This window comes from Myxine glutinosa, chromosome 5, assembly GCF_964187855.1.
Source record: "Myxine glutinosa chromosome 5, kmMyxGlut1.1, whole genome shotgun sequence".
NCBI classification, from domain to species: domain Eukaryota; kingdom Metazoa; phylum Chordata; class Myxini; order Myxiniformes; family Myxinidae; genus Myxine; species Myxine glutinosa.
This window is the reverse complement of record NC_136265.1, coordinates 60131861-60155713: the sequence shown is the minus strand read 5'-3', so window position 1 is coordinate 60155713 and position 23853 is coordinate 60131861. Positions and strand designations below refer to the sequence as shown.

The following is a 23853-nucleotide window of genomic DNA, read 5'->3' as shown; positions in this document are numbered from 1 at the left end:
CCCGATCTCGACCTGCTGGAACGCGTCAACAAAAAGGGGTCGCCATGACGACCCTTCCTATCGGGCTGCCCGCTCCGCCTAGTGGAGCACGGACGCGGCCGTTCAAAGCGATGTCCAGCATGGATCGCGTACGGCGGTCCTTTCGAAACCGCCGTGGTTCAGATCCCCGCTGGTCCTCGCGGCACGCGAAGCTGCCCGACGCGCACCGAGGGCCCGATTCGGCTATAAGTCGTTCTAACCTCTAACCCGGTTACCGTCGATGCCTCACCTGCATGCTTACACCCCGCAGCCCGTTCCTTGCTCATACATCCAGCTGTTCCCATGCTCCTCGTCATTGCACCTTCTCTAACACACCCAGGTACACTCATTCCGCTCACAGACTTGGTCACACACCTGACCACCGAACACCTTGGCACACATTCGTCATTCGCACACCTCACCAACACACCTCTTCGCGCCCCCTCCTCGGTCACCTCCTCCGTGACAATCACAGGTGTGCTCTCACTCGCACACCCAACCACGTGCCTCACGACCAACTCAAGTGTGCATTCCCACACACGCTCTACCATTCCAGGTGTGCATCCTTCCATGCCAGGTGTACATCCTCTCTCACCTGTCACAACCAACTCACGCTCCGTGTCACTCGCACTACTCTCACCACCACTTTCGGTCGCGCACTCACCCTTACTCTCGACAGCGCACTCTTTCCTCATGCACCTGTCCGTTACACACCTTTCTCACGCACACTCTTGCGCACACTCTCCCGTTACATCCTCTGTAACACTCACCACAGGCGTGCATTCTCCCTTACTCTTGACAGCGCACTCTCCCCTCATGCACCCGTCCATTACACACCTTTCTCGCGCACCCTCTTGCGCACACTCTCCCGTTACATCCTCTGTAACACTCACCACGGGCGTGCATGCTTCCGTTACATCCCTTGTAACACTCCTATCGTGTCCTGCAACTACGCGCTTCCATGTGCTCCCTCACACACGCGCTACGACCGACTCACTCTCGACAGCACACTCATTCCTCGGCGCGCACTTTTTCCTCACACACCCCAGAGTCGGACATTCTCGCACACCTCCTCCTTCGCACACCGTACCTGTCGCACACTTCACCAACGGCCTCTCACGAACACCCGGGTCCACAACAACCCCCAAGCCGACTGAAGCTCCCCTCACATCATATACATTTCCTCGTATATCGCCACTCACCTTGGCACCTCGTCTCCGCACCTCCTTTGCCACCTGCAAACTCTTTATTTGGTTAGCGAGCACATCATTATGAGTTGAGCACCGACCTTGTACATATTCCATCACCTCCTCCTGTATTTCTCTCTTAGTTTCTGTCCGTCTCTTCTTAATTTCACTCACCTCTTCTTCCACTGCCTCTAATTTTTGCTTCACCTCTTTTATTTCCCGGTGCGTCTCCTCAAGTTCGTCCTCTAAGGCTACCTTGACCGTCTCTATGTGCGTCCTCACCTCTCGGTCCTTCGTCTCCATTACTTCTGTCACCTCTTCCAACCTCATTGTCAGTCCCTCACGTACCATCTGACATTGCCTCTGTGTCGCTATCAAGTCATTTTTGATGTCTCCTTGTGTCGCTTTTAATCCCCCGAGTACCGCAGTGTTCCTTTGAACCTGCTCCGTTAGTTCTTTTTGTCCCTCCGTCAGCTGTTCCACCTCCTCCGTCAGGTCCTCTATTCCCCCTTGTAACCTCGCCGTATTATTCCTCACCTCTTTCTCCATACGCTTTTCGCTTCGCTTTACCTCCTCGCGTACCCCCGAGACCTCCTCACTTACACCTCGTCGTATCTCCTCTTTCATCTCCTCCCTCTCTTTTGTAGATGCCGCCCTCATCTGTCCCAATTCATCCCTCTGAGCATCCAGTTTGGTTTCTACCCCGATTTTCACCTCCTCTATCTGCTCTCCCATCTGTTTAATTTCTCGGGCGGATTGCTCCCCTATTGCCCGCAATTTGTCTTCCATCCTATTTTCTAGCCCCTCTAACCCATTTTTCACCCCCTCTAACTGATTCTCCTGGGCAGCCATTCTATTTTCCACCCCCGTTAACCCATTCTTTACCTCTTTTATCCCGTTGTCTAACCCCTCAAATTTATTGTCTAATCCCTTAAAATTATTGTCTAACCCCTCAAATTTCTTGTCTAATCCCTCACCGGTACCCCTCGCTTCGTCCCTCATTACCCCCAATTGCTCACCCTGAGCATCCATCCGGTTCCCCATTTCGCTCCCCAATCGCTCACTATCAGCCCTCACTTCGTCCCTCATTCGCTCACTATCAGCCCTTGCTTCGTCCCTCATTGCCCCCATTTGCTCACCCTGCAGTTTGAGGGACGCCTGCATTTGCGCCATAAATTGCTCCATGAGGGCCTGCATTTGGGCCATCCCTCCCACTTGTGCAGCGGGTGCGGCCGCCGTAGCCATGTGCGAGGTGCCATTTTGCGCGCCTGAAGCCTCGTGCGCGAGGACGCCATTTTGCGCGCCTGAAACCTCCTCAACCCCATTAACATTTTTCTCCTCCTCCCTTTCCTCCACATACATTTCCCCGAGGTCCTGTGTCGATTCCACCCCGTCTATCACTCCCACCGGCATCCCGTCGCCTTGACCAGCCATGGCGCGATTTCAAAATTCGGGTTTTCCTTTAAAAACAAAACAATTTCCAGCCGCTTGTAATTTTGAGCGCGTTAAGCGCGCTTCGGGCCTCGTATCTCACTCCCCGACACCAATTTGTTACTGTAATAACACAATTGGTGTCCAAAATTTGGGCTAAATAAATTTAGTCCCAGGTTCGAATCCCACTCCTGACACCAATTTGTTACGGTCCGCGGATTAGATGTTATTTTACCGAGCGGAGGTATATCCGCGGCCGAACAGTTGTTCCCTGACTAAACCCGATTCACCCGATTCACCCAAAACGTTGGCCGTATCGCGCCACTGCTATTCAATCGGGAAAAGACTAAGACGACACGGATGTGAAGAAAAGGAAGACGAAGGCAAAGAAAGGTTTGAAATACAATTACTATTTATTACTATTTACAGGCTCAAAGTAACCAAGGAGAAGGAAAGATAATAAAATAATATACAGAAGCTTTTAGAGACACAGGGAAAATACTAGCTTATCTAACAGGCTTACTTACTACCCAGGACAGAACAAACGAAGACACAGACTCACGCGGGGAATTGCAGAGTGGATTGCTGGAAGGAGGTGTGTGGCTGGAGGGGGAGGACGGCACGGAGCTGGCTGGAGCTTGATCCCGCACGGGACGTCGGGCTGGATCTCGACGGCCGCTGATGCCACCGAGCCTGTTGTGTGCGCGGGATCACGGGTCGGAGCTGCTTGGTGGAGCCGACGCGCTGGTGGGGGGTCTGGCGTGACGGGTTCTCTCTTCTTTCTTTCTTGGTCCAACCACTCTTTCTCCACCGACAACTCAACGCAACCACTCAACGCAACCACTGACCACCCCTGACGACCAACTCAGCTCTTGTCATGGACCTCTCTACGCGCTCTGCTCTGACGACCCAGCTCTTTCCTTGGACTCATCTCTTGGACTCATCTAAAAGCGCATCTCCTTGGGGGACACCCCGCGGCAGGTTATATAGGCCCCACCCCTCAACCTTTGCGAACCTCCCCCAAACGCTCTTCCTCCGCCCTCTCAAACCAAACCCCTCGTGCTCGGTTGGTTGTTCGGGGCTGGCTCACTCCTCCCCTCTATGACGAGGTGGAGACATGCCTTTCTTCCCCAACCCTGCCTCGTGGCCAATGGTGGTTGAAGAAAACCGCCCAAAATGCAGTTGGCCATTGAAATGAAATGAAAGGGGATCTACTCTTATTTCACTTGGTGCAATGGAGTATTTAAATTAATGGGAGACACAGCCTTACCCTAAGACACATAATAAGATATAAGCTACTGAACAAGGGTTTTATCGTGTCCTGCAATGTGGTGTTTATGGAATAACTACCGAGACGCCCTTTGACCTTCACACTACGGAGGTATTTACAAGGAATCATTACATTTTACAGAGGGTGATATTTACAACAATTTACTATACAATACAACACAATAAAAAAAACCACAATCCTCATATCCGCAACAATATATATATATATATACATATACATATACATATATATATATATATATATATATATATATATATATATATATATATATATATATCTATCTATAATTCCAGTAATCTCTGTATGTGTGTTTGTTTGTTTGTTTGTCTGTGACCGCTGTTTCTCGACAACCACGGGTCCGATATACTTTAAACTTGCCAGGTATATTGCTGGGGACCCGAGGATGTGCCTTTTCAAGGTTTCATATTAATCGGACAATTACTTACCGAGCTATGTCCAAAAAACGATTCAACCAATCAGAGAGCAGCGAGCTATCGCGTGTGCCGAACGTGGCGAACACACTCTGCCTCGACGGCACATTTGAGAGCGTATTCATTTATTTCACGTTGGCAAACTATGTTGCCGCTATGTTGGCGTTAAACTATGTTTTAAAAACTAATTAAAACCATTTCATGTAAATAGAGGGGGGGGGGGGGGTTGTCACTGTACTCGCAAGCCGTTCGCCGTTCGCTTTGGCGTTGCGAATGGACCAAAACATTTCATGGACCAAACCATTTCATGTAAAGCGTTCGCCGTTCGCTTTGGCGTTGCGAATGGACCAAAACATTTCATGAACCAAACCATTTCATGTAAATAGAGGGGGGGGATATAATTTTAGATATAGATATAGTACGGGCATGCCCTAGTATATATAATAGACACACATGGTACACGGATTTGAACCTGGGTTCCTCCTAATGATGTGACACCTGGGATTCACAAAAACAAGAAAACTTGGCGGAATCTCTTTAGAACATGTCACCAACATGAAACGACGAAATATTCCGAATGTCCAACTTTTAAACTTGTACAGTACGAGGACAGGAACCGCAAGGTCGTTGTTAAACTTGTTTAAAGATCTTGAGAACGAACATCGTCACGAGGCGTCCAGGTTACATTTGGGGCGTGGTCTGCGGAGATCCGAGAAACGCTGAAAAACGTCATTTATACATTGAGGGAAGAAGAAGATGGGGTGGATCTGACCTGCCGTTATTTTTGGTCATTTAAACCAGAAGCATCCTCGTTTGCGCAGGGCGGTCCTCAACTTTGTGAAAGCGTGTGTGAGACCTAGATAGTTTTATGGATATCCCATAGGCCTCCTTTCATTATATTTTATTTTCAACACAGTTATGTTCAGGTGCGTGGCGTGTATAGAGCCTCACGGCTCTGAAAACGCCGTAAAACGCAAAAGAAGAAGAAGAAGAGGCCAAGGAGGAAGAAGAGCACGTGCTTCTCTGTTTCGCTGTCGCGAAGTGACTAACACGGAGCTGTGTCTGATGAACCGAGATATCTCAGATGAGGAACACAAGGTGAACTCTCCGGATCCACGAGGGTCTCCGATGGGATGAACCTGTTCGGTCCGGGAGAATCTCCCGCGGATGAAGAGTTCGGACCCGGTACGTGACGTTCTTGTTCCCGTGCGGGGCCCGTGCTGTGCACTATGTACGTCAATAGTTTATGTGAGAATCAAACCATGTACGGATCTGGTTCCCTCGTACAATATCGTGTCGATGTCCTGATCGGGTTCCTCGTACAATATCGTGTCGATGTCCTAATCGGGTTCCTCGTACAATATCGTGTCGATCTACTCAGCCGATTCACCGGTGAATCGATCCCGTTCGTTGTAATCAGAGGACAGAGCTCGAACAGACATTTCGATTCCTGAGAGCAGATTCGTCAATGGACGATTTTGAGGAGAAGTTCCATCGTTGTCCCTGTTATAGACAATGAATGATAAATGGAAGAGTTGGGGTTTCTTTTACATAATAGACAATGATGGGATCAGGGACATTAACCTGAAAGTAAATAAGATGAGAGTTCGGACGGTGTAAGGTCGGAGTCCATTAGTCAGACGTATTGACGAGGAAATTAGACGCAGGAGGACATTCGGCCCTTTATTTCTGTGGCACACCAACTCTAAATTAAATAAATCCGTCAAAAAGACAATATTGAATATGGGTTGATGGAGTGGGGGGATTGGGGTGGTTAAAGGTGAGAGGATTTGGGGGTGGGAGGAGGAGTGGGGATTAAAGGGGATGAGTGGGATTGGGTGGTTAAGTGAGTGGGGATGAGGACAGCATGACAGGAACAGAGATATCATCCCCATATCGTCTCTCTAACTCTGCAGTTACGGCATCCAAAATGGGAATGTACACCTGCTGATGATACCTGTTTGCTTGAGCTTGGGTTACAATTATGGGCGTTTCATGTGCATTTGTTACCTCTTAGACATGCTCTCTTTGACCCAAAGTTATTCATCTCATTTGAAAAAGGATGCAGCCAATCACATCACTCGATGCAAATACCACGATATCTGCCATGGCTGGGGGAAAAAGGCCATCCACTTGTGTTCCGTTTTGCTTCATTACTCACGTTTAAATATGGGATTTTAAAAATCTTCATTGCAGACGACTGAAAAAAATAAAGGAGTGGCAATTCTCCCACTCCCCCCACCCCCCTCCCCCCTCCCCCCCTCCCCCCCACCCCTCCCCCTCCCCCGCTTGTGATTTTGTTGCAGATCTGGATCTGGATCCCATAATTTTAAAAGTGATTCTTCACCATAGATTTTGATAGGGCAAACAACGATATATAGCACCATATCTCAGATATCTCAAAACGTTGTGGACGGATTCGGACGAAACTTGGTGGACAGTTGGGTGTGTGACAAGGAAGAATTAACCCAATTTTGATGAAGATTTGAATCCGGATTCGGAATCTGGGAAGAGTCTGGTCGTTCCATCTTCTTTCCATTTCCTAAGGATGGAACTCACTGTGGTCTTGGGAACTTATAACACTCTTCGAAATTGTTTTGTACCCTTCCGCAGATCAATACCTCTTTTCAATTCTATCTCAGAGTTCTAGGGACAGTTCCTTGGACTTCATGGTAAAGTTTCTGCTCTGACATGCACTGTCAACTGTCAGACCTTATATAGAAAAGCGTCTTTCTAAATCGTGTCCAATCAATTGAATTGGCCACAGTGGACTCACATCAAGTTGTGGAGACATCTGAAGGATGATCAAAGGAAAATGGATGCACCTGAGCTCAATTTGGTGTGTCATAGCAAAGGGGGTTGAATACTTATTGACTCAAGACATTTCAGATTTTAATTTTTAATTATTTTGAAAACGTTCTAAAAAAAAATTTAAAAAATTCCACTTTGACATTATGGGATATGATGTGTAGATTAGTGACGATTTTTTTTTTTGATCCATTTTAAATTTGGGCTGTAAAACAACAAAATGTGCAAAAAGTGAACGGGTTTGAATACTTTCTGAAGGCACTGTATAACATGATATCTCAAAAAGTTATGGACGGATTTGGACGAAATTTGGTCGACAATGTTGCGTGTGTAACGAGGACGAATCTATTTGATTTTGTTGAGTATCCAAATATGAGAATTTTTAAATCTTAAATCTAGGACAAAAATAAACGAATTAGAGCATAACTAAGGAGCAAAATTCACAATTTTATGCACAATTTCGGATAAAATAAGCCACCAAATCATCTAATATGGTCAGAATCGGTGTCCACCACATAAAGTAACTCAAAAATGTACGTTTCAGTATTAATTCCCCCCCACCCCCCACCCCCTTCCCACACCGCCTCCCCCCCAAGTCCTCTCCCTCCCACACTTTCCTGATGTCCCTCACAAATGTTGTGTTTATGTGCTTCCCCTTCTCTCCCCATCTTGTCTACCGCTCCCCTTTTTATACACTTTGTTTGTCTGTTTGATTTGTTTGTGTGATAAATGTTAGCTCTTTCATGAGCCTCGATTATGTATACAAAAATATATATATATATTTTTTTAAATTTCAGATCGTTGTTTGGGTGAGTACATTTTAGTGTTTGGGTTATGAAATTCATCCTGCATTTTCATGTAATTATGTTATTTTTAGTGTTAGTGAGAGAGGTGAGGAATGAAGGAGGGGAGGAGGAAGAAAGAGGTGAGGGGGAGGGGAGGAGAGAGAGTAGGGGAGGAGGGGAGGGGAGGAGAGAGTAGGGGAGGAGAGAGTAGGGGAGGAGGGAGTAGGGGAGGAGGGGAGGGGGGAGGGTGGGGAGAGACATAGAAGAGGAAGAGGAGGAGGAAGAGAGAGGTGAGGGGGAGGGAGGAGAGAGTAGGGGAGGGGGGGGGGGGAGGATGGGGAGAGACAGAGAAGAGGAGGAGGAGGAGGAGGAGAGAGGTGAGGGGGAGGGAGGAGAGAGTAGGGGAGGGGGGAGGGGGTGGGGAGAGACAGAAGAGGAGGAGGAGAAAGAGAGAGGTGAGGGGAGGGAGGAGAGAGTAGGGGAGGGGGGAGGGTGGGGAGAGACAGAGAAGAGGAGGAGAGAGGTGAGGGGGAGGGAGGAGAGAGTAGGGGAGGGGGGGGGATGGGGAGAGACAGAAGAGGAAGAGGAGGAGGAAGAGAGAGGTGAGGGGAGGGAGGAGAGAGTAGGGGGGGGGGGGAGGGTGTGGAGAGACAGAGAAGAGGAGGAGGAGGAGAGAGGTTCGGGGGAGGGAGGGGGAGAGTAGGGGAGGGGGGAGGGTGGGGAGAGACAGAGAAGGGGAGGGGGGAGGGTGGGGAGGGACAGAGAAGAGCAAGGGGAGGGGAGATTGTGGAGGGTATGGGAGAGGGGGAGAGTTCGCAAAGAGAATGACATGTTATGATGCCCGGTGACTCTTAGGCTGGTTTAAAAAAAATTCCTGTTTATCATCACTTTTTTCCCAAAAAGTGGGTAGGGAGGGAGGGTTTTTTTTTTGTTTTTTTTTTTCGTTTTTTTTTTCTTCTTCTTCCCAGAGTGAAATTTTAATGGATTATATTCAACACACAATATGGTTTTTTCTTAAATATACTTGATCGGACATGCATGATGAATCATGTTATGATTTCTAAACGAGTAAACGTTCGTATGTACGCACTGATACGATTAAAATAAAGAAAATAAAGAAACCTATGTCACATTGAGTTCTGTTTACTTTTAATATTTGCTGATACATATAACAATGGTGGACCAAAACTTCGGCTTTTAAGAATAATGTCCGGTTGCCATACATGTATCTATCTGCAGCTATTGCCATGGCATTCATACATATCGAAGGCATTATGTTCATTGGTCTTCTGTTGGTTTGGCTGATCCAGGACAGTAATAACGAACGCAATGAAATTTCCAAGGGTATTGATGACATCTGCCAATGTTGAATCTCTAGCTGCAACATGGGTCATAGTCTTTTTATCTCTCACTGAGATGTTTACCACTCCATTGGTGTCCTCAATTGGTACACCTGAAAAAGAAAAATCACTATAAAATATACTTGTATATTGTCTACTATACTGTTTACCTATCAGCCAAGCCACAAACATCAAGGTTCAAACAACAAAAATGTGGGGAAAAATTGTACATTGAAAAAATGAGCACCCGCCCCCTCCCCCCCCCCCCCCACACACACACACACACACACACACACACACACACACACACACACACACACACACACACACAACTAACAAGTGAATCCTCTTGGATTGCGCTGAGGTTCGGGCATGGAATTTCTAGGAGGAAGTATAATTTGTATGCAATGAAAGTACATGTAATATGGGATCGAGTAAGCTTCACCAGTGCGCGTGCGCGAATTTACGTCACGTCGGCAGCGAGAAGGGGTTCCCCAACACGAACCAATCAGGAACTGCCACGTCACACTTATATGATCTCAGAATTCCTGTGACAGGAATTCGCGTTACACTGGCTGGAAGTCATTCGCTAGAGGCGCTTCCTCAGCGCTAATAATTGCAAGTATTTATCAGTCTCAGATCAAATTCAGTGTTTTGTACTGAAATTCTGTTTTTTCCAAGTCTGGATTTGGTTTGGAATTTTGAACCACCCGGGAATGGAAACTAGAAATACAGATCTGGGATCCCAGGACAGATATATCGACAGATTTTAGTTCAGAACAGAACTGGAGTCCAACATTTCCCACCATTCTTTATGAATAAAACAAGGAAGCGCACACCCTATTTATCAGAAGCAAAACCTGCGGTCCACGTAAATGGTGAGTGAGGGGGAAAACCCACACACACTAAATATTCAACAACAACAACAACAACGTACATTAAAACGGTTATATTTCTTACCATCAAGCGTTCCCGACACGAGCTCATAATACAGTTCGTCTAGAGTGATATTTTCTGGCACTTTGACACCAACCCAGGCCTTTAGAACACTGGACGTTCGCCGAATTTGGCAAACAACAACAACAACATGCATTTTAAAAGGCCATTTTCCCTGCTAGAGCAGGGGTTAGCCTTGCGGTCCCCATGGCAATCTTCTCCATTTTGCCCTATTTTCTGCATCGCTCCTTGTTAACCCCCTTGCCCGCATTTCTTCTTCCACCATCTTTAGCCAAGTCTTTCTCGGTCTTCCCCGTCTTCGACTTCCTTCTACATTCATTTCCATCACTCTTCTCAACCAGTCACTTTCATCCTTCCTCAACACATGACCAAACCATCTCAACCTGTTCCTCTTCACAGCATCAATCACAGGCTCTATTCCCATCATCTTTCGCAATTCATCATTTGTCTTCCTCTCTCTCAACGATACTCCGCACATCCGTCGAACCATTCGCATTTCCACCCTTTCCAACCTTCGTTGCTGCTCTACGTTCATTACCCATGTCTCGCTCCCATAAATCATAACACTTCTCACACATGCAGCATACACCTTTCCCTTCAGCTTCAACGACACTCCCCTCATCATCAGCACGCCACTCAATTCCCGAAACTTCTTCCATGCACATCTCACTTGAGCAACCGTTGCCGAGTCTGATCCACCTTCTCCATTCAGCATGTCTCCGATGTAGCAAAATGTATTCACACCTTCCAGCTTCACGCCGTCTCCAAGATCCAACTCAACATTTCCTCCATCTGCAGCTCCCTCTGTGCACACCTTACATTTGAATGTAGCTGCCACACTGGTTAATGACCCTCTCAGACCACTACATTTTTGATGAACCCACTCAGCGCACATTGTACACTGAATGGAGTTCACTCCGACACCCTTCCTACACACAGCACAGGGCCACTTCCCAGTTATTTCCACCTCACCACATGCTTTACTACTTGCCATCACCTTCGTCTTTCCGATATTCACCTTCAGACCTTTTGTCTCCATACATTCCTTCCACGTGTTCATCTTTTCCTTCAGTCCATCCATACTTTCCTCAATCAACACCAGATCATCTGCATACAACAACTGCCACGGTAAACCCTCCTTTACGTTCTGAGCCAGCACCTCCATCACAGCTACAAATAGTAGTGGACTTAGTACCGACCCCTGATGCACTCCCACCTTCACCTCAAACTCACCACTGTTCCCGTCCTTCGTCCTTACAGCTGTGCGCGCTCTTTTGTACATTGCCATCACTACTCTGATCAACCATTCCTCCACTCCTAACTTCCTCAATGCCCATGTCAATACTTTGCATGGAACCCGATCGAATGCTTTCTCCAGATCAACAAACCCAAGAAACAACTTCTTCCTCTTCTCCATGTACTTCTCCTGCAACTGCCTCACAATGAAAAGCGCGTCTGTCGTTCCTCTTCCTGGCATGAATCCAAACTGCATTTCGTCGATCTTCACTTTCTTCCTTATCCTCCTCTCCAACACCCTTTCCAATACCTTCATTCCATGCTCCAATAACTTTATCGCTCGGTACGAGCCACACTCCAGAGGTTCACCTTTCCCCTTGTATAGAGGGACGAGGGTACTCAGTTCCCAACCCACTGGAATGCGGCCTTCTTTCAACACCAGATTACAGATCTCTGTCATTCTCTTCACACCCCAACTTCCTGCTGCCTTCAACATATCTCCCACAACTCCCGTCGGCCCTCCCGCTTTTCTACCCTTCATTGCTTTTATCGCTTCCTCAACTTCCTTCTCAGTTATCTTCTCTGCCGGTCCTAAAACTGGGTTACTCTCTATGTTGCCATCCCATTCATTCTCTGTATTCAACAGCATTTCCATATATCTTTTCCATCTTCCTTTAATTCCATCTGGGTCGACAACGATTTGTCCCACTTCATCCTTCAAGCAACTCACCCCCATCACATCACACCTCTCTTTCGCTATCTGCTTTGCAATCCTGAATACTGCTTTCTGACCCTCTTCCGAATCCAAGCATTCTCCGAACATTTTCCTACATGCCTCCTGCGCCTTTGCTACCTCTTTCTTTGCAGGCTTCCTGGCTGCCTTATAACTTTCATGCTCTGCTGTTTCTGCTCCCGTACCCTTCGCCTTCTGCCACTCCTTGAACTTCTTCCTCTTCTCGTCAATCCTCTTTCCAACTTCATCATCCCACCATCATGTTTCTGAGTGCCTCGGTGGTCCTTTTGTCCATCTACATACCTCACCAACGGCTCCCAACAGACTAGCTTTCATTGACATCCAACCACTTTCAAGCTCAACCACATCATCCTCGACCCTACTCAGCCTCTCTTTTAATGCCTCCCTTACTGTCACCTCTTTCAACCTCCACACCCTCATTCTCGGTTGGTACTTCACCCGCCGAGCTCTCCTCGCACCTTTCACCCTTACGTTGCAGACAACCAAGTGGTGCTGTGAAACAGCCTCCTCCCCCGGGATCACCTTTGTGTCCCGGAGGTGCCCCCTATCTCGCCTACGCACCATCAGGTAGTCAACGGTTGTCGTCGACCCACCTGACGTGTATGTAACAAGCTTATTATCCTCTTTCTGGAACTGAGTATTACAAATCAACAAATCAGCTCCATCAGCAAACTCCAAAATCCTTTCACCTTCTCCATTTCTCACACCATATCCGTAACCCCCATGAACGCCGTCAAAACCATCCATACTCCTTCCCACATGTCCATTTAGGTCTCCTCCTGCCACAACAACTTCCTCATCTTTCACGTTTTCCATCAGCTTCTCTATCGCACACCAGAACTTGTCCTTCTCTTCATCGCTTCGACCAACCTGCGGAGCATATCCCGAGATGACGTTCACCAAGAGCTTTCCAATCATCATTTTCACCATCATCAACCTATCACTCACTCTAGTCACACTCACCACACTGTCTACATACTCCTCAGAAAACAGGACACCAACACCATTCACGCCCTCCAGGCACCCTTGCCACACAAACTTGTATTTCTGTCCCTGCCTACCCTTCACCATTCTCACACCACTTCCCTTCCATCTCGTCTCTTGCACACAACATATGTCCACTCTTCTTCTGACCAATACTTCCACCACTTCTCCTGATCTCCCTGTCATTGTCCCTACATTCCATGTCCCAAACCTCAGAAACCGATCTCCACTTCGGGCTGTACCCTGCCCACATGTAGTTGTAATTGTCATGGTTCTCTTTTTGAGGCAATGTTTTTATGGCCGGATGCCCTTTCTGACGCCAACCCTCTTAGTCGCCTCTTACGACACACAGGGATACGGCGTACCTATTCTTATCCAGGGCACACACTGGGGAAAAATTTGGCAAACAACGAACGGCATTTTCTGTCAAACTGTCGTGCACATGTAACTTGGCTCAGACAGTATGCGAGCACATGCAAAATTCGAACCTGTTCCACTGAGCGGGAACGGATTCTACTGACTTTGCGAGCAAAAAAAGAAAATAAAAAAATTCAGGGGCGGACGACTTTTATGGGCCGGGCGGCGATGATAAACAGGAAAAAAAATTTAACCAGCCGTAAGCTGAGCCGAATTTCAAAATTAAAACTATGGAATTGAGCTTGGAGGCCGTTCCAACTCCGAAAAAATAGAAAAAGGGTTAATTTATTCTCTGGGCATCTACAGACGCTTCTGGGCGGATGGTACAGATAAAGTACACCAAACACAAAAATAGTAACCACAAAGCTTTACTGTGCCTTCAGAAAGTATTCACTCATGTTTTCACACTTTTTTCAGACTTTTTCACATTTTGTTGCTGCAGCCTGAATTTCAAAAGGATTGAATTGAGATTTTTTGTCACTCATCTATACGTAATAACCGATAATGTCAAAGTGGAATTTTTTTTGAGAAATTTTTGCAAATCAATTCAAAATAAAAAGCTGAAATGTCTTGACTCAACAAGTATTCAACCCCTTTGCTATGACACTCCAGATTGAGCTCAGGTGCATCCAATTCCCTTTGATCATCCCGGAGATGTCTCTGCAACTTCATTTAAGACCACCTGTGGCAAATTCAATTGATTTAGAATGTTGACATGATTGAGAAAGAAACATACCTATATGAGGTCCCACAGTTGTCAGAGCAGAAACTCTACCTTGAAGTCCAAGGAACTGTCCATAGAACTCCAAGATAGAATTGTGAGGAGGCATAGCTCTGGAGAAGGGAATAAAACAATTTCTGGAGTGTTGAAAGTTCCTTGGAGCACAGTTCTGTGTAGTTCCATATTATTGCAAGGAAATGGAAATAATATGGAACTACACAGACTCTTCCTGGAGCTGGCCGTCTGACCAAACTGAGCAACCGGGCAAGAAAGGCCTTGGTCAGGGCGGTCACCATTAATCCATTGACCACTCTGACAGAACTACAAAGTTCATTGGCTGAGATGGGAGACCATGCTATAAGGACAACAGTCTCTGCAGCACTTTAGAAAACGAGGCTTTATGGGAGAGTGGCCATGCGGAAGCCACTCCTGGGAAAAAAGCACATGATAGTATGCCTGGAGTTTGCAAAAAGGCATGTGAAAGACTCAGAAGGCAAAATATTCTGTGGTCTGATGAGACAACAATTGAACTCTTTGGCTTGAATGCAAAGTGCTACGTCTGGCAGAAACCAAGCACAGCTCATCACCCATCCAACATCATCCCAACCGTGAAGCATTTGCTGGCAGCATCATGCTATGGGGATGCTTTTCAACGGCAGGGAATGGGAGACTTGTAGGTGTAGAGGGAACAATGAAAGGGGGAAATCCTTGAGGAGAACATGCTTCGGAGTGCAAAAGACCTTTGATTGTGGCGGAGATTTACGTTCCAACAGGACAATGACCCCAACCATACAGACAAAGCAACACTGGAATGGCTTCAGAACAAGAACGTGAAAGTCCTTGAGTGGCCCAGCCAAAGCCCAGACTTGAATCCCATTGAGAATCTTTGGAAAGACTTAAAGATTGCTGTTCACTGACGCTCTCCGTCCAACTTCACAGAGCTTGAGCAAATCTGCAAGGAAGAATGGGAGAAACTCCCCAAATCCAGATGTGCAAAGCTGATACAGACATACCCAAAAAGACACGAAGCTGTAATCGCTGCCAAAGGCACTTTTGTTGGGTATTGACTCAGGGTGTTCAATATTTATGTAAATTAGATATTTCTGTATTTCATTATTTATTTTGGAAAAAATAAAAATTCCACTTTGACATGATTGTATATTATGTGTAGATCAGTGACAAAAAATCTCAATTTAATCAATTTTAAATTAAATTTGCACTGCAACAACAAAATGTGAAAAAAAACAAGTGATATGAATGCTTTCTGAAGGCACTGAACCTTTTAAAAATACAGTTCTTTAAAAGTGAAATTCGAGTCGGAAATTAGCGAAATGAAATTCATCACAGCGAGCACACAAGATGTCAGCCGATGCCTTGCAAGCTCGAGCCCAACATGGTGGAGTTTCAAACAAGATGTTCAATTCGACCTTTGTTTTTTATATGTACTAGCGTGACTCGGCATGCTCCGCATGCCTCACCACACGTCGTTTCAGAGGGATAGGTATATTTGACCATTTTGGTGTCTTTTGGGGCTTAATGGTGTTTTGGTTCTTCAGGGCCATTTGGGTCTTCAGGGTCTTTTGGATCCTCTGAGCCTTTGGAGGTATTTTGGATCTTCAGGTTCTTCAGGGTCTTCAGTGTCTTTTGGGTCTTCGGTGTCTTCAGGGTCTTTTATTTCCTCTGGGTCTTTAAGCATCTTTGGGGTATTTTGGGTCTAAAGGGTTTTTGGAGTCTTCAGGGTGTTTTGGGTCTTCAGGGCCTTTTGGGTCTTCGGGGCCTTTTGGGTCTTCGGGGTGTTTTTGGTCTTCGGGGTGTTTTTGGTCTTCGGGGTGTTTTTGGTCTTCGGGGTGTTTTTGGTCTTCGGGGCGTTTTTGGTCTTCGGGGCGTTTTTGGTCTTCGGGGCGTTTTTGGTCTTCGGGGCGTTTTTGGTCTTCGGGGCGTTTTTGGTCTTCGGGGCGTTTTTGGTCTTCGGGGCGTTTTTGGTCTTCGGGGCGTTTTTGGTCTTCGGGGCGTTTTTGGTCTTCGGGGCGTTTTTGGTCTTCGGGGCGTTTTTGGTCTTCGGGGCGTTTTTGGTCTTCGGGGCGTTTTTGGTCTTCGGGGCGTTTTTGGTCTTCGGGGCGTTTTTGGTCTTCGGGGCGTTTTTGGTCGTCGGGGCGTTTTTGGTCGTCGGGGCGTTTTTGGTCTTCGGGGCGTTTTTGGTCTTCGGGGCGTTTTTGGTCTTCGGGGCGTTTTTGGTCTTCGGGGCGTTTTTGGTCTTCGTGGCGTTTTTGGTCTTCGGGGCGTTTTTGGTCTTCGGGGCGTTTTTGGTCTTCGGGGCGTTTTTGGTCTTCGGGGCGTTTTTGGTCTTCGGGGCGTTTTTGGTCTTCGGGGCGTTTTTGGTCTTCGGGGCGTTGTTGGTCTTCGGGGCGTTGTTGGTCTTCGGGGCGTTGTTGGTCTTCGGGGCGTTGTTGGTCTTCGGGGCGTTGTTGGTCTTCGGGGCGTTGTTGGTCTTCGGGGCGTTGTTGGTCTTCGGGGCGTTGTTGGTCTTCGGGGCGTTGTTGGTCTTCGGGGCGTTGTTGGTCTTCGGGGCGTTGTTGGTCTTCGGGGCGTTGTTGGTCTTCGGGGCGTTGTTGGTCTTCGGGGCGTTTTGGGTCTTCGGGGCGTTGTTGGTCTTCGGGGCGTTTTGGGTCTTCGGGGCGTTTTGGGTCTTCGGGGCGTTTTTGGTCTTCGGGGCGTTTTGGGTCTTCGGGGAGTTTTGGGTCTTCGGGGCGTTTTGGGTCTTCGGGGCGTTTTGGGTCTTCGGGGCGTTTTGGGTCTTCGGGGCGTTTTGGGTCTTCGGGGCGTTTTGGGTCTTCGGGGCGTTTTGGGTCTTCGGGGCGTTTTGGGTCTTCGGGGCGTTTTGGGTCTTCTGGGCGTTTTGGGTCTTCGGGGCGTTTTGGGTCTTCGGGGCGTTTTGGGTCTTCGGGGCGTTTTGGGTCTTCGGGGCGTTTTGGGTCTTCGGGGCGTTTTGGGTCTTCGGGGCGTTTTGGGTCTTCGGGGCGTTTTGGGTCTTCGGGGCGTTTTGGGTCTTCGGGGCGTTTTGGGACTTCGGGGCGTTTTGGGACTTCGGGGTGTTTTGGGTGTTGGGGGAATTAAAGGGTCGTCAAAGGTCTGAGGGGTCTCAGCAGTCTAAACGTAATTAAGAGGGTTAATTTCGAGGGTGTTAATTTTATTTGTTTTGAAGAAGAAGAAGACGTTTTCGTTGCACACATAACCAAATACGTTTGCTCTATTAAAATAAGTATTTTGTTGGTATATTTGTGTTGGTATATTAATATAATTGAAGCAGATGACACCAAAAGGTGCAAAAAGAGACTGCATCCGTATACGTAATTGTCGAAATAATAAGGATCCCTGTCGACTGTATCGCCATGGCTCGCAAAAGCAGCTTGTAAAGCGCAGCAATCCCATTGGTCAATTATTTCCATTGCAATCAATGAAGTTGCACTTTCTGCACATTCCTTCAGCGTTTCTTCATCTATCTATAATTCCAGTAATCTCTGTCTGTCTGTACGTTTGTCTGTGACCGCTGTTTCTCGACAACCACGGGTCCGATATACTTTTAACTTGCCAGGTATATTGCTGGGGACCCGAGGATGTGCCTTTTCAAGGTTTCATATTAATCGGACAATTACTTACCGAGCTATGTCCAAAAAACGATTCAACCAATCAGAGAGCAGCGAACGATCGCGTGTGCCGAACGTGGCGGACACACTCTGCCTCGGATGGCACATTTGAGAGCGTATTCATTTATTTCACGTTGGAAAACTATGTTGGCGTTAAACTATGTTTTACAACTAATAAAAACGAATTTGCGATTCATTCGCTTTCCTGCGCGTTTGTGCACGCGATGGCGATTTCTTTACCAAACTCCGGAAGCCGTTCGCTTTGGACCAAACCATTGCATGGAAATAGAGGGGGGGATTGTCACCACTCGCAAGCCGTTCGCTTTGGACCAAACCATTTCATGTAAATAGAGGGGGGGGGGATATAATTTTAGATATAGATATAGTACGGGCATGCCCTAGTTCAATATAATCATCAGAACAGTAGTAAAAGTTAAGTTGAACACTTTGCTTGAATAAACACACTTGGTTATAAGAATTGGTAATTTCTTTAAATTATCAGATTAGAATCCAGATTCAACACTTATTTAGTCCATGAGATGCAATCCTCAAATCCGAAATCCATGAGAGTAGATCGCGTTTCCAAGACTAAGCGTTTTGAGTGGGCCGAATCAAAAGATCCCTGCAAGGTGATGTTGCATTTGTACCATCAAGCACATTCCACAATTAATTTTACTTGCATGTGTGCGCATGTTAGGGTTCTGAGGTTTGAAAATTGTAAGAAATTAATGGATCGTTCCATGTCCACCAAATTTGGTGTACGCGTTGTTTGCAACCACATGCAGATCCTTGGCACCAGAAAAAAAAAATCCTACTCACATTCAACCTCACCCTCACCTCTCTCTCTCAGGTGTGTTTTGTCTTGAACACATCTTCAAGAAGACGTGTAAGTCAGGTTGTTTGTTGAATTTCACATTGATGAGACCCTTCATAGTCTGAGAAACACCTTCTTGAAAAGTTGAAAACATATTGGCCAAAACAATTCCCCAAATTTTGCTTTCTTTAAATGGCAGCTTTCTGCAATTTCAACACAATTAAGAGGCTGTCCTTGCGATCCTGCTGAAGCATTCATTCATTATATAATAAGGGGAAAAGAAAGCACAGCAGTCCATATTCAGTAAGGGGAAAAGCAACCATATAATTTGAGCTGTGTTTGTGTGATGCTGTTTTGGACTTTCGTAACTTTGATAGTTGACAAATAAATGGCAATTTCTACGACCATATTTTCTGGACAAGATCAGTGTGCGACCAGAAATTTGTGGTCTCCAAAGAATGAGCAAACGACAGCACGAGGGCCATGCTCTGGAATAGAATGTTGATGCAAGTAACAAGTTGCACGGTTATTGTCCCCCGTCGCACCACGGGGCGAAAGGGGGACTATGGTTTTCCCCTCCGTCCGTGTGTCCGTCCGTACGTGCGTACGTGCGTGCGTGCGTGCGTGCGTGCGTGCGTAAGTGAAGGACCGCATTCGAATTTGCTGTGTGGGTGCAACCCACGTCAAAATCCAAGGTGGCCGCCGCCATGTATGTCTGATGCCATGTATGTCTGAACCTTGTGAGCTGAATATCTTGAAAAATAAGCGAAGTACCAACTTCTAATCTGGTGTGTGGGTGTATCTAGGCATAAGGAAGAACGCTATTGAAAATTGGGTCGCCACGTCAAAATCCAAGATGGCCGCCTCCATGTATGTCTGAACCTTGTGAGCGAAATATCATATCATAGCATGTTTTCTGCATCTTCCACTTTGTCAACTCGCATCACTTCACCGACGGGGGACCTAGGTGTAACGCTTGTTCAGTTTTGATATTTTATTGGCTTCATTTACATTCACAAATAAATTCGCTATTTTATTGCCACTTTCCAATAAACGTTCATCAAAGGAGTCAGACTCGGACTCTGAATGCCAAGGACGCCGAGGACTCGGACCCGGATAGCTTGAACTCGGACTCAGTCTCAGACCAGGTGGACTCGACTACAACAATGCTTCCCAGCCAATATGTCTCTGTTTGCATCTCAAGTACTGATATATTCAGCAAGCAAAAATCATCTGCAAAGTCTAAATATCCAAGATTGTTCTTTGACCATTGAATCACTTTCTTACATGCTCCCGTTTGTTTCAAGATAAAATCTATAACTACGGCGTTCAAAATAACAGAGTGACAAGACACAAGCTTGCCTCACACCAGTAGAAACAGCAAAGACGTCTGATTAAGCAAAAGTGCAGGGAAGGTGAGCAGGAGGTAAGGGAGATAGTAGAAAGGGTATTGTAAAAGGAGATAAAAATGTTAACCAAACATTATACATCACATCATGTCCTATTCTATTGTTTGTCTTTGAACCGATCAGTGGGTTTTGTGTAACAAATGTGTAAAGAGTAAATAGAGTTCAAAGCTTATGTGAACTTCTCGTTTTGGCGAGCATTGACCAATGGGGCAGATCATTGGGTTTACTTTTTCAAACATGTTTCAAGTAAGTATTTATCGGAGTTTGAAAAGCAAACTCTTCTTGTGCATGTATTGTGATAATGAGTTTGTTTAGAAATGTCCCTCAAAATTGGGGTTGAGTTCAATGTTTTATTTTCAGATTTTCTTGTGGCTGTGAAAGTGGAATCGGAGTTTTTAGACAAGTCCTCCTCGCTCGACAAAGGTTTGAATGACAACAATCTTCATGTTATAGTTCTACTTGATAATTCTCCACGATAAAATGTTTATTTGTCCCATACCCGGAGGGGACTATAGGTTTCCACTCAGTCTGTCTGTCCGGTCCGTCTGTCCCACCTGTAGTTTTCTGGACCTTTTTTCCATACCCCTTAACATATTCAACTGAATCTTGGTACATGGCGTTTTGATAATAAGTTACAGAGCAAGTTTGAGGTTCGGGGCGTGTCGCAAATTTTTCACGAAGTTGTGCCCTTTTTGCTTGGAACAAGAACATTAATTGAGATGGGTAGAGGGCATGTATTGTAAAGCAATTCTCCATCTTTTTTTTCATTTTCCACTGAGGTTTCTCATTAGTTTTGACCAAATGACAGTCATAACGTATTTGAGGCTGTTGGATGTTGTATTGGTTCAGTGTGATATTCATGCTAATTATTCTTACGATTTAATGTGGAATTACTTGTTTATTACAATACACCCTTGTTAACTCAACTGGACTACCGTCCAGTTGAGTTTATCACATACTGAACCCTCTGTCGTCGTCTGTCGTCCGTTAACGTTTCGACGTTAACACTCCAGCGTCCACAAATATCAACCGATTCTGATCAACCTTGACATGCAGCATCCTTACCCTAAGGACCAGGTTGGTATTACATTTTAGCCCGATCCGTTGAAAAATGGCGGACTTAGGCGACCATTTTGTTTTTGGTCATGAAAACGACGTTAACACTCTGGCGTCCACAAATATTAACATATTTTGATCAAACTTAGAATGTTTAACCCTTACCACAAAAGGTAGCTTGCTATTGCATTCCAACCCGATCCGTCACAAAATGGCCGTCATAGGCCGCCATATTGTTTTCAGTTCCGAAACGACGTTAAGACTTTAACGTCCACAAATATTTATGGATTTTGATCAAACTTGGTGTGTGAGACTCTTACCACACAAGGTAGGTTGCTATCTCAAGTCAAATCTAGTACAGACAACTGACCTACTTTAAAGTTGTCCAGTCAGTTCAGTTGAGTCCTGCTTCCCTGGAAGCTCTAGTTTTACATGAGGTTATAATCCTGGAAATATAGGAGTTACGTTCGGAGTCATGTACTCTCCCTTGACATATCACGTGCCTTCGATATGGTCTGGGACCCCGCTTTGCTCACCAAACTCTCCTCCTATGGTATCCATGGAAATCTCCACGCATGGCTTGCGGACTTCCTCTCTGGTTGTAGTCAACATGTGGCCCTGAATGGATTTCTCTCATCTCCCCTTCCTGTTCAGGCTGGAGTTCCCCAAGGCAGTGTTCTGGGCCCTGTGCTTTTTCTGGTCTTCATCAATGATCTCTCCGACTCTCTGGAAAATCCTCTCTATCTCATTGCTGATGACTCCACTCTCTGCCGTTCCATTCCTCATCCCTCAGATCGGCAGTCTGCAACCTCCTCACTCTCTGCAGACCTGGACAAAATCACAGACTGGGCAAACAAGTGGAACATGTCTTTCAATCCTGACAAATCTCACACTCTTATACAGTCACGTGAAAAAGTAAGTTCACCCCATGTAAAGTTTTGAGTTTTTGAACATATTTCAACATACAGCTATTTGAACTTCATTTCAACAATATTGATAGATAAAGGTGATATAATATAACAAATATCATGAAACATTTACATTTTGTAGTCCATTGTATAATTTAAATAAACATAAATGCAAATTTCGCATATGGAAAAAGTAAGTACGCCCTTGGCTCTAATCGGTGGTATTGCCCCTTTTGGCAGAAACAACCTCAAGTAGGCATTTCTTATAACTGTCTACCAGTCTCTGACATCGACTGGGAGAAATTTTTGCCCACTCATCCATGCAGAATTCTTTCAGCTGTGCGATGTTTGAGGGGTTTCTTGCATGCACAGCTTGTTTCAAATCCCCTCACAACATCTTGATGGGATTTAGATCCGGGCTTTGACTTGGCCATTCCAGAATTCTCCATTTCTTTCTTTTCAGCCATTCCTTGGTGGATTTACTGGTATGTTTAGGGTCATAGTCATCTTGCAAGGTCCACCTTCGGTTGAACTTCAACTTTCCGACAGATGGCCTCACATTATCCTCAAGCACCCTCTGGTACAATGAAGAATTCATAGTGGATTCTATGATGGTGAGCTGCCCAGGCCCTGATGCAGCAAAGCTGCCCCAAACCATAATATTTCCACCACCATGCTTTACAGTTGGTATCAGATTCTTAGCGGTCAAATGCTGTCTTTGGTTTTCGCCAAAACATGTCTTCTGGTACTGTGGCCAAATACCCCTACCTTTGACTCATCTGTCCAGAGCACATTGTTCCAGAAGTGCTGGTCTTTGCCGAGGTGTTCATTGGCAAACTTTAGTCTTGCCCTGTTGTTCTTTCTGGACAGCAAAGGTTTCCTCCTGGCACATCTCCCATGTAGATCAAATTTGTGCAGCCTCTTTCTAATGGTAGACTCGTGCACTTTGACATCAACAGTGGCAGGAGCTACCTGTAGGTCCCGTGATGACATTCTGGGGTTCTGAGAGACTTATTTCAGCATCTTGCAGGCTGCTCTCCGGATGAACTTGCTGGGGCGGCCTGGCCTGAACAAGTTGGCAGTTGTTTGGAATCTTCTCCACTTGTAGATGATCTTCCGGACAGTCAAATGACTGATTTCAAATTTTTTGGAGATCTTTTTAAATCCCTTCCCAGACTCGTAGGCATCTATGACCTTCTTTCTGAAGGCCTCAGAGAGCTCTTTTGATCTAGACATGGTGACGCCGCACACTTCAGCAACAAAGAGCAAACCAAACTAAATGTTTGAGGTTTAAATGAGACAGGTTCCTCAAAGATCCTCTCCAACGATGTTCTAATCATTTGCACCTGAGCTGGTGCACCTCATTTTAATTTTAGGTATTTGAAGTAGTGATAAATGTTGTGGTGTACTTACTTTTTCCACATGCGAAATTTGCATTTACGTTTATTTAAATTATACAATGGACTACAAAATGTTAATGTTTCATGATATTTGTTATATTATATCACCTTTATCTATCAATATTGTTGAAATGAAGATCAAATAGCTGCATGTTGAATTATGTTGAAAAAGTCAAAACTTTACATGGGGTGTACTTACTTTTTCACGTGACTGTATCTCTCCAAAAAGACGGACTGGACAACCCTCCCATCTACTTTCTCA

At 45.9% G+C, this 23853-nt stretch overlaps 1 protein-coding gene across 1 annotated transcript in view; it reads left to right on the top strand.

Moving 5' to 3' along the window:
• The first annotated feature begins 5346 nt into the window (after positions 1 to 5346).
• Positions 5347 to 23853, top strand: part of LOC137427487 (uncharacterized) — a 129567-nt gene continuing 111060 nt past the window's right edge. The window contains 2 exon segments of the mRNA XM_078778103.1: positions 5347 to 5543; positions 20588 to 20650. Of these exon segments, the coding sequence (XP_078634229.1) occupies positions 5492 to 5543; positions 20588 to 20650 (115 nt within the window). The 5' untranslated portion in view covers positions 5347 to 5491.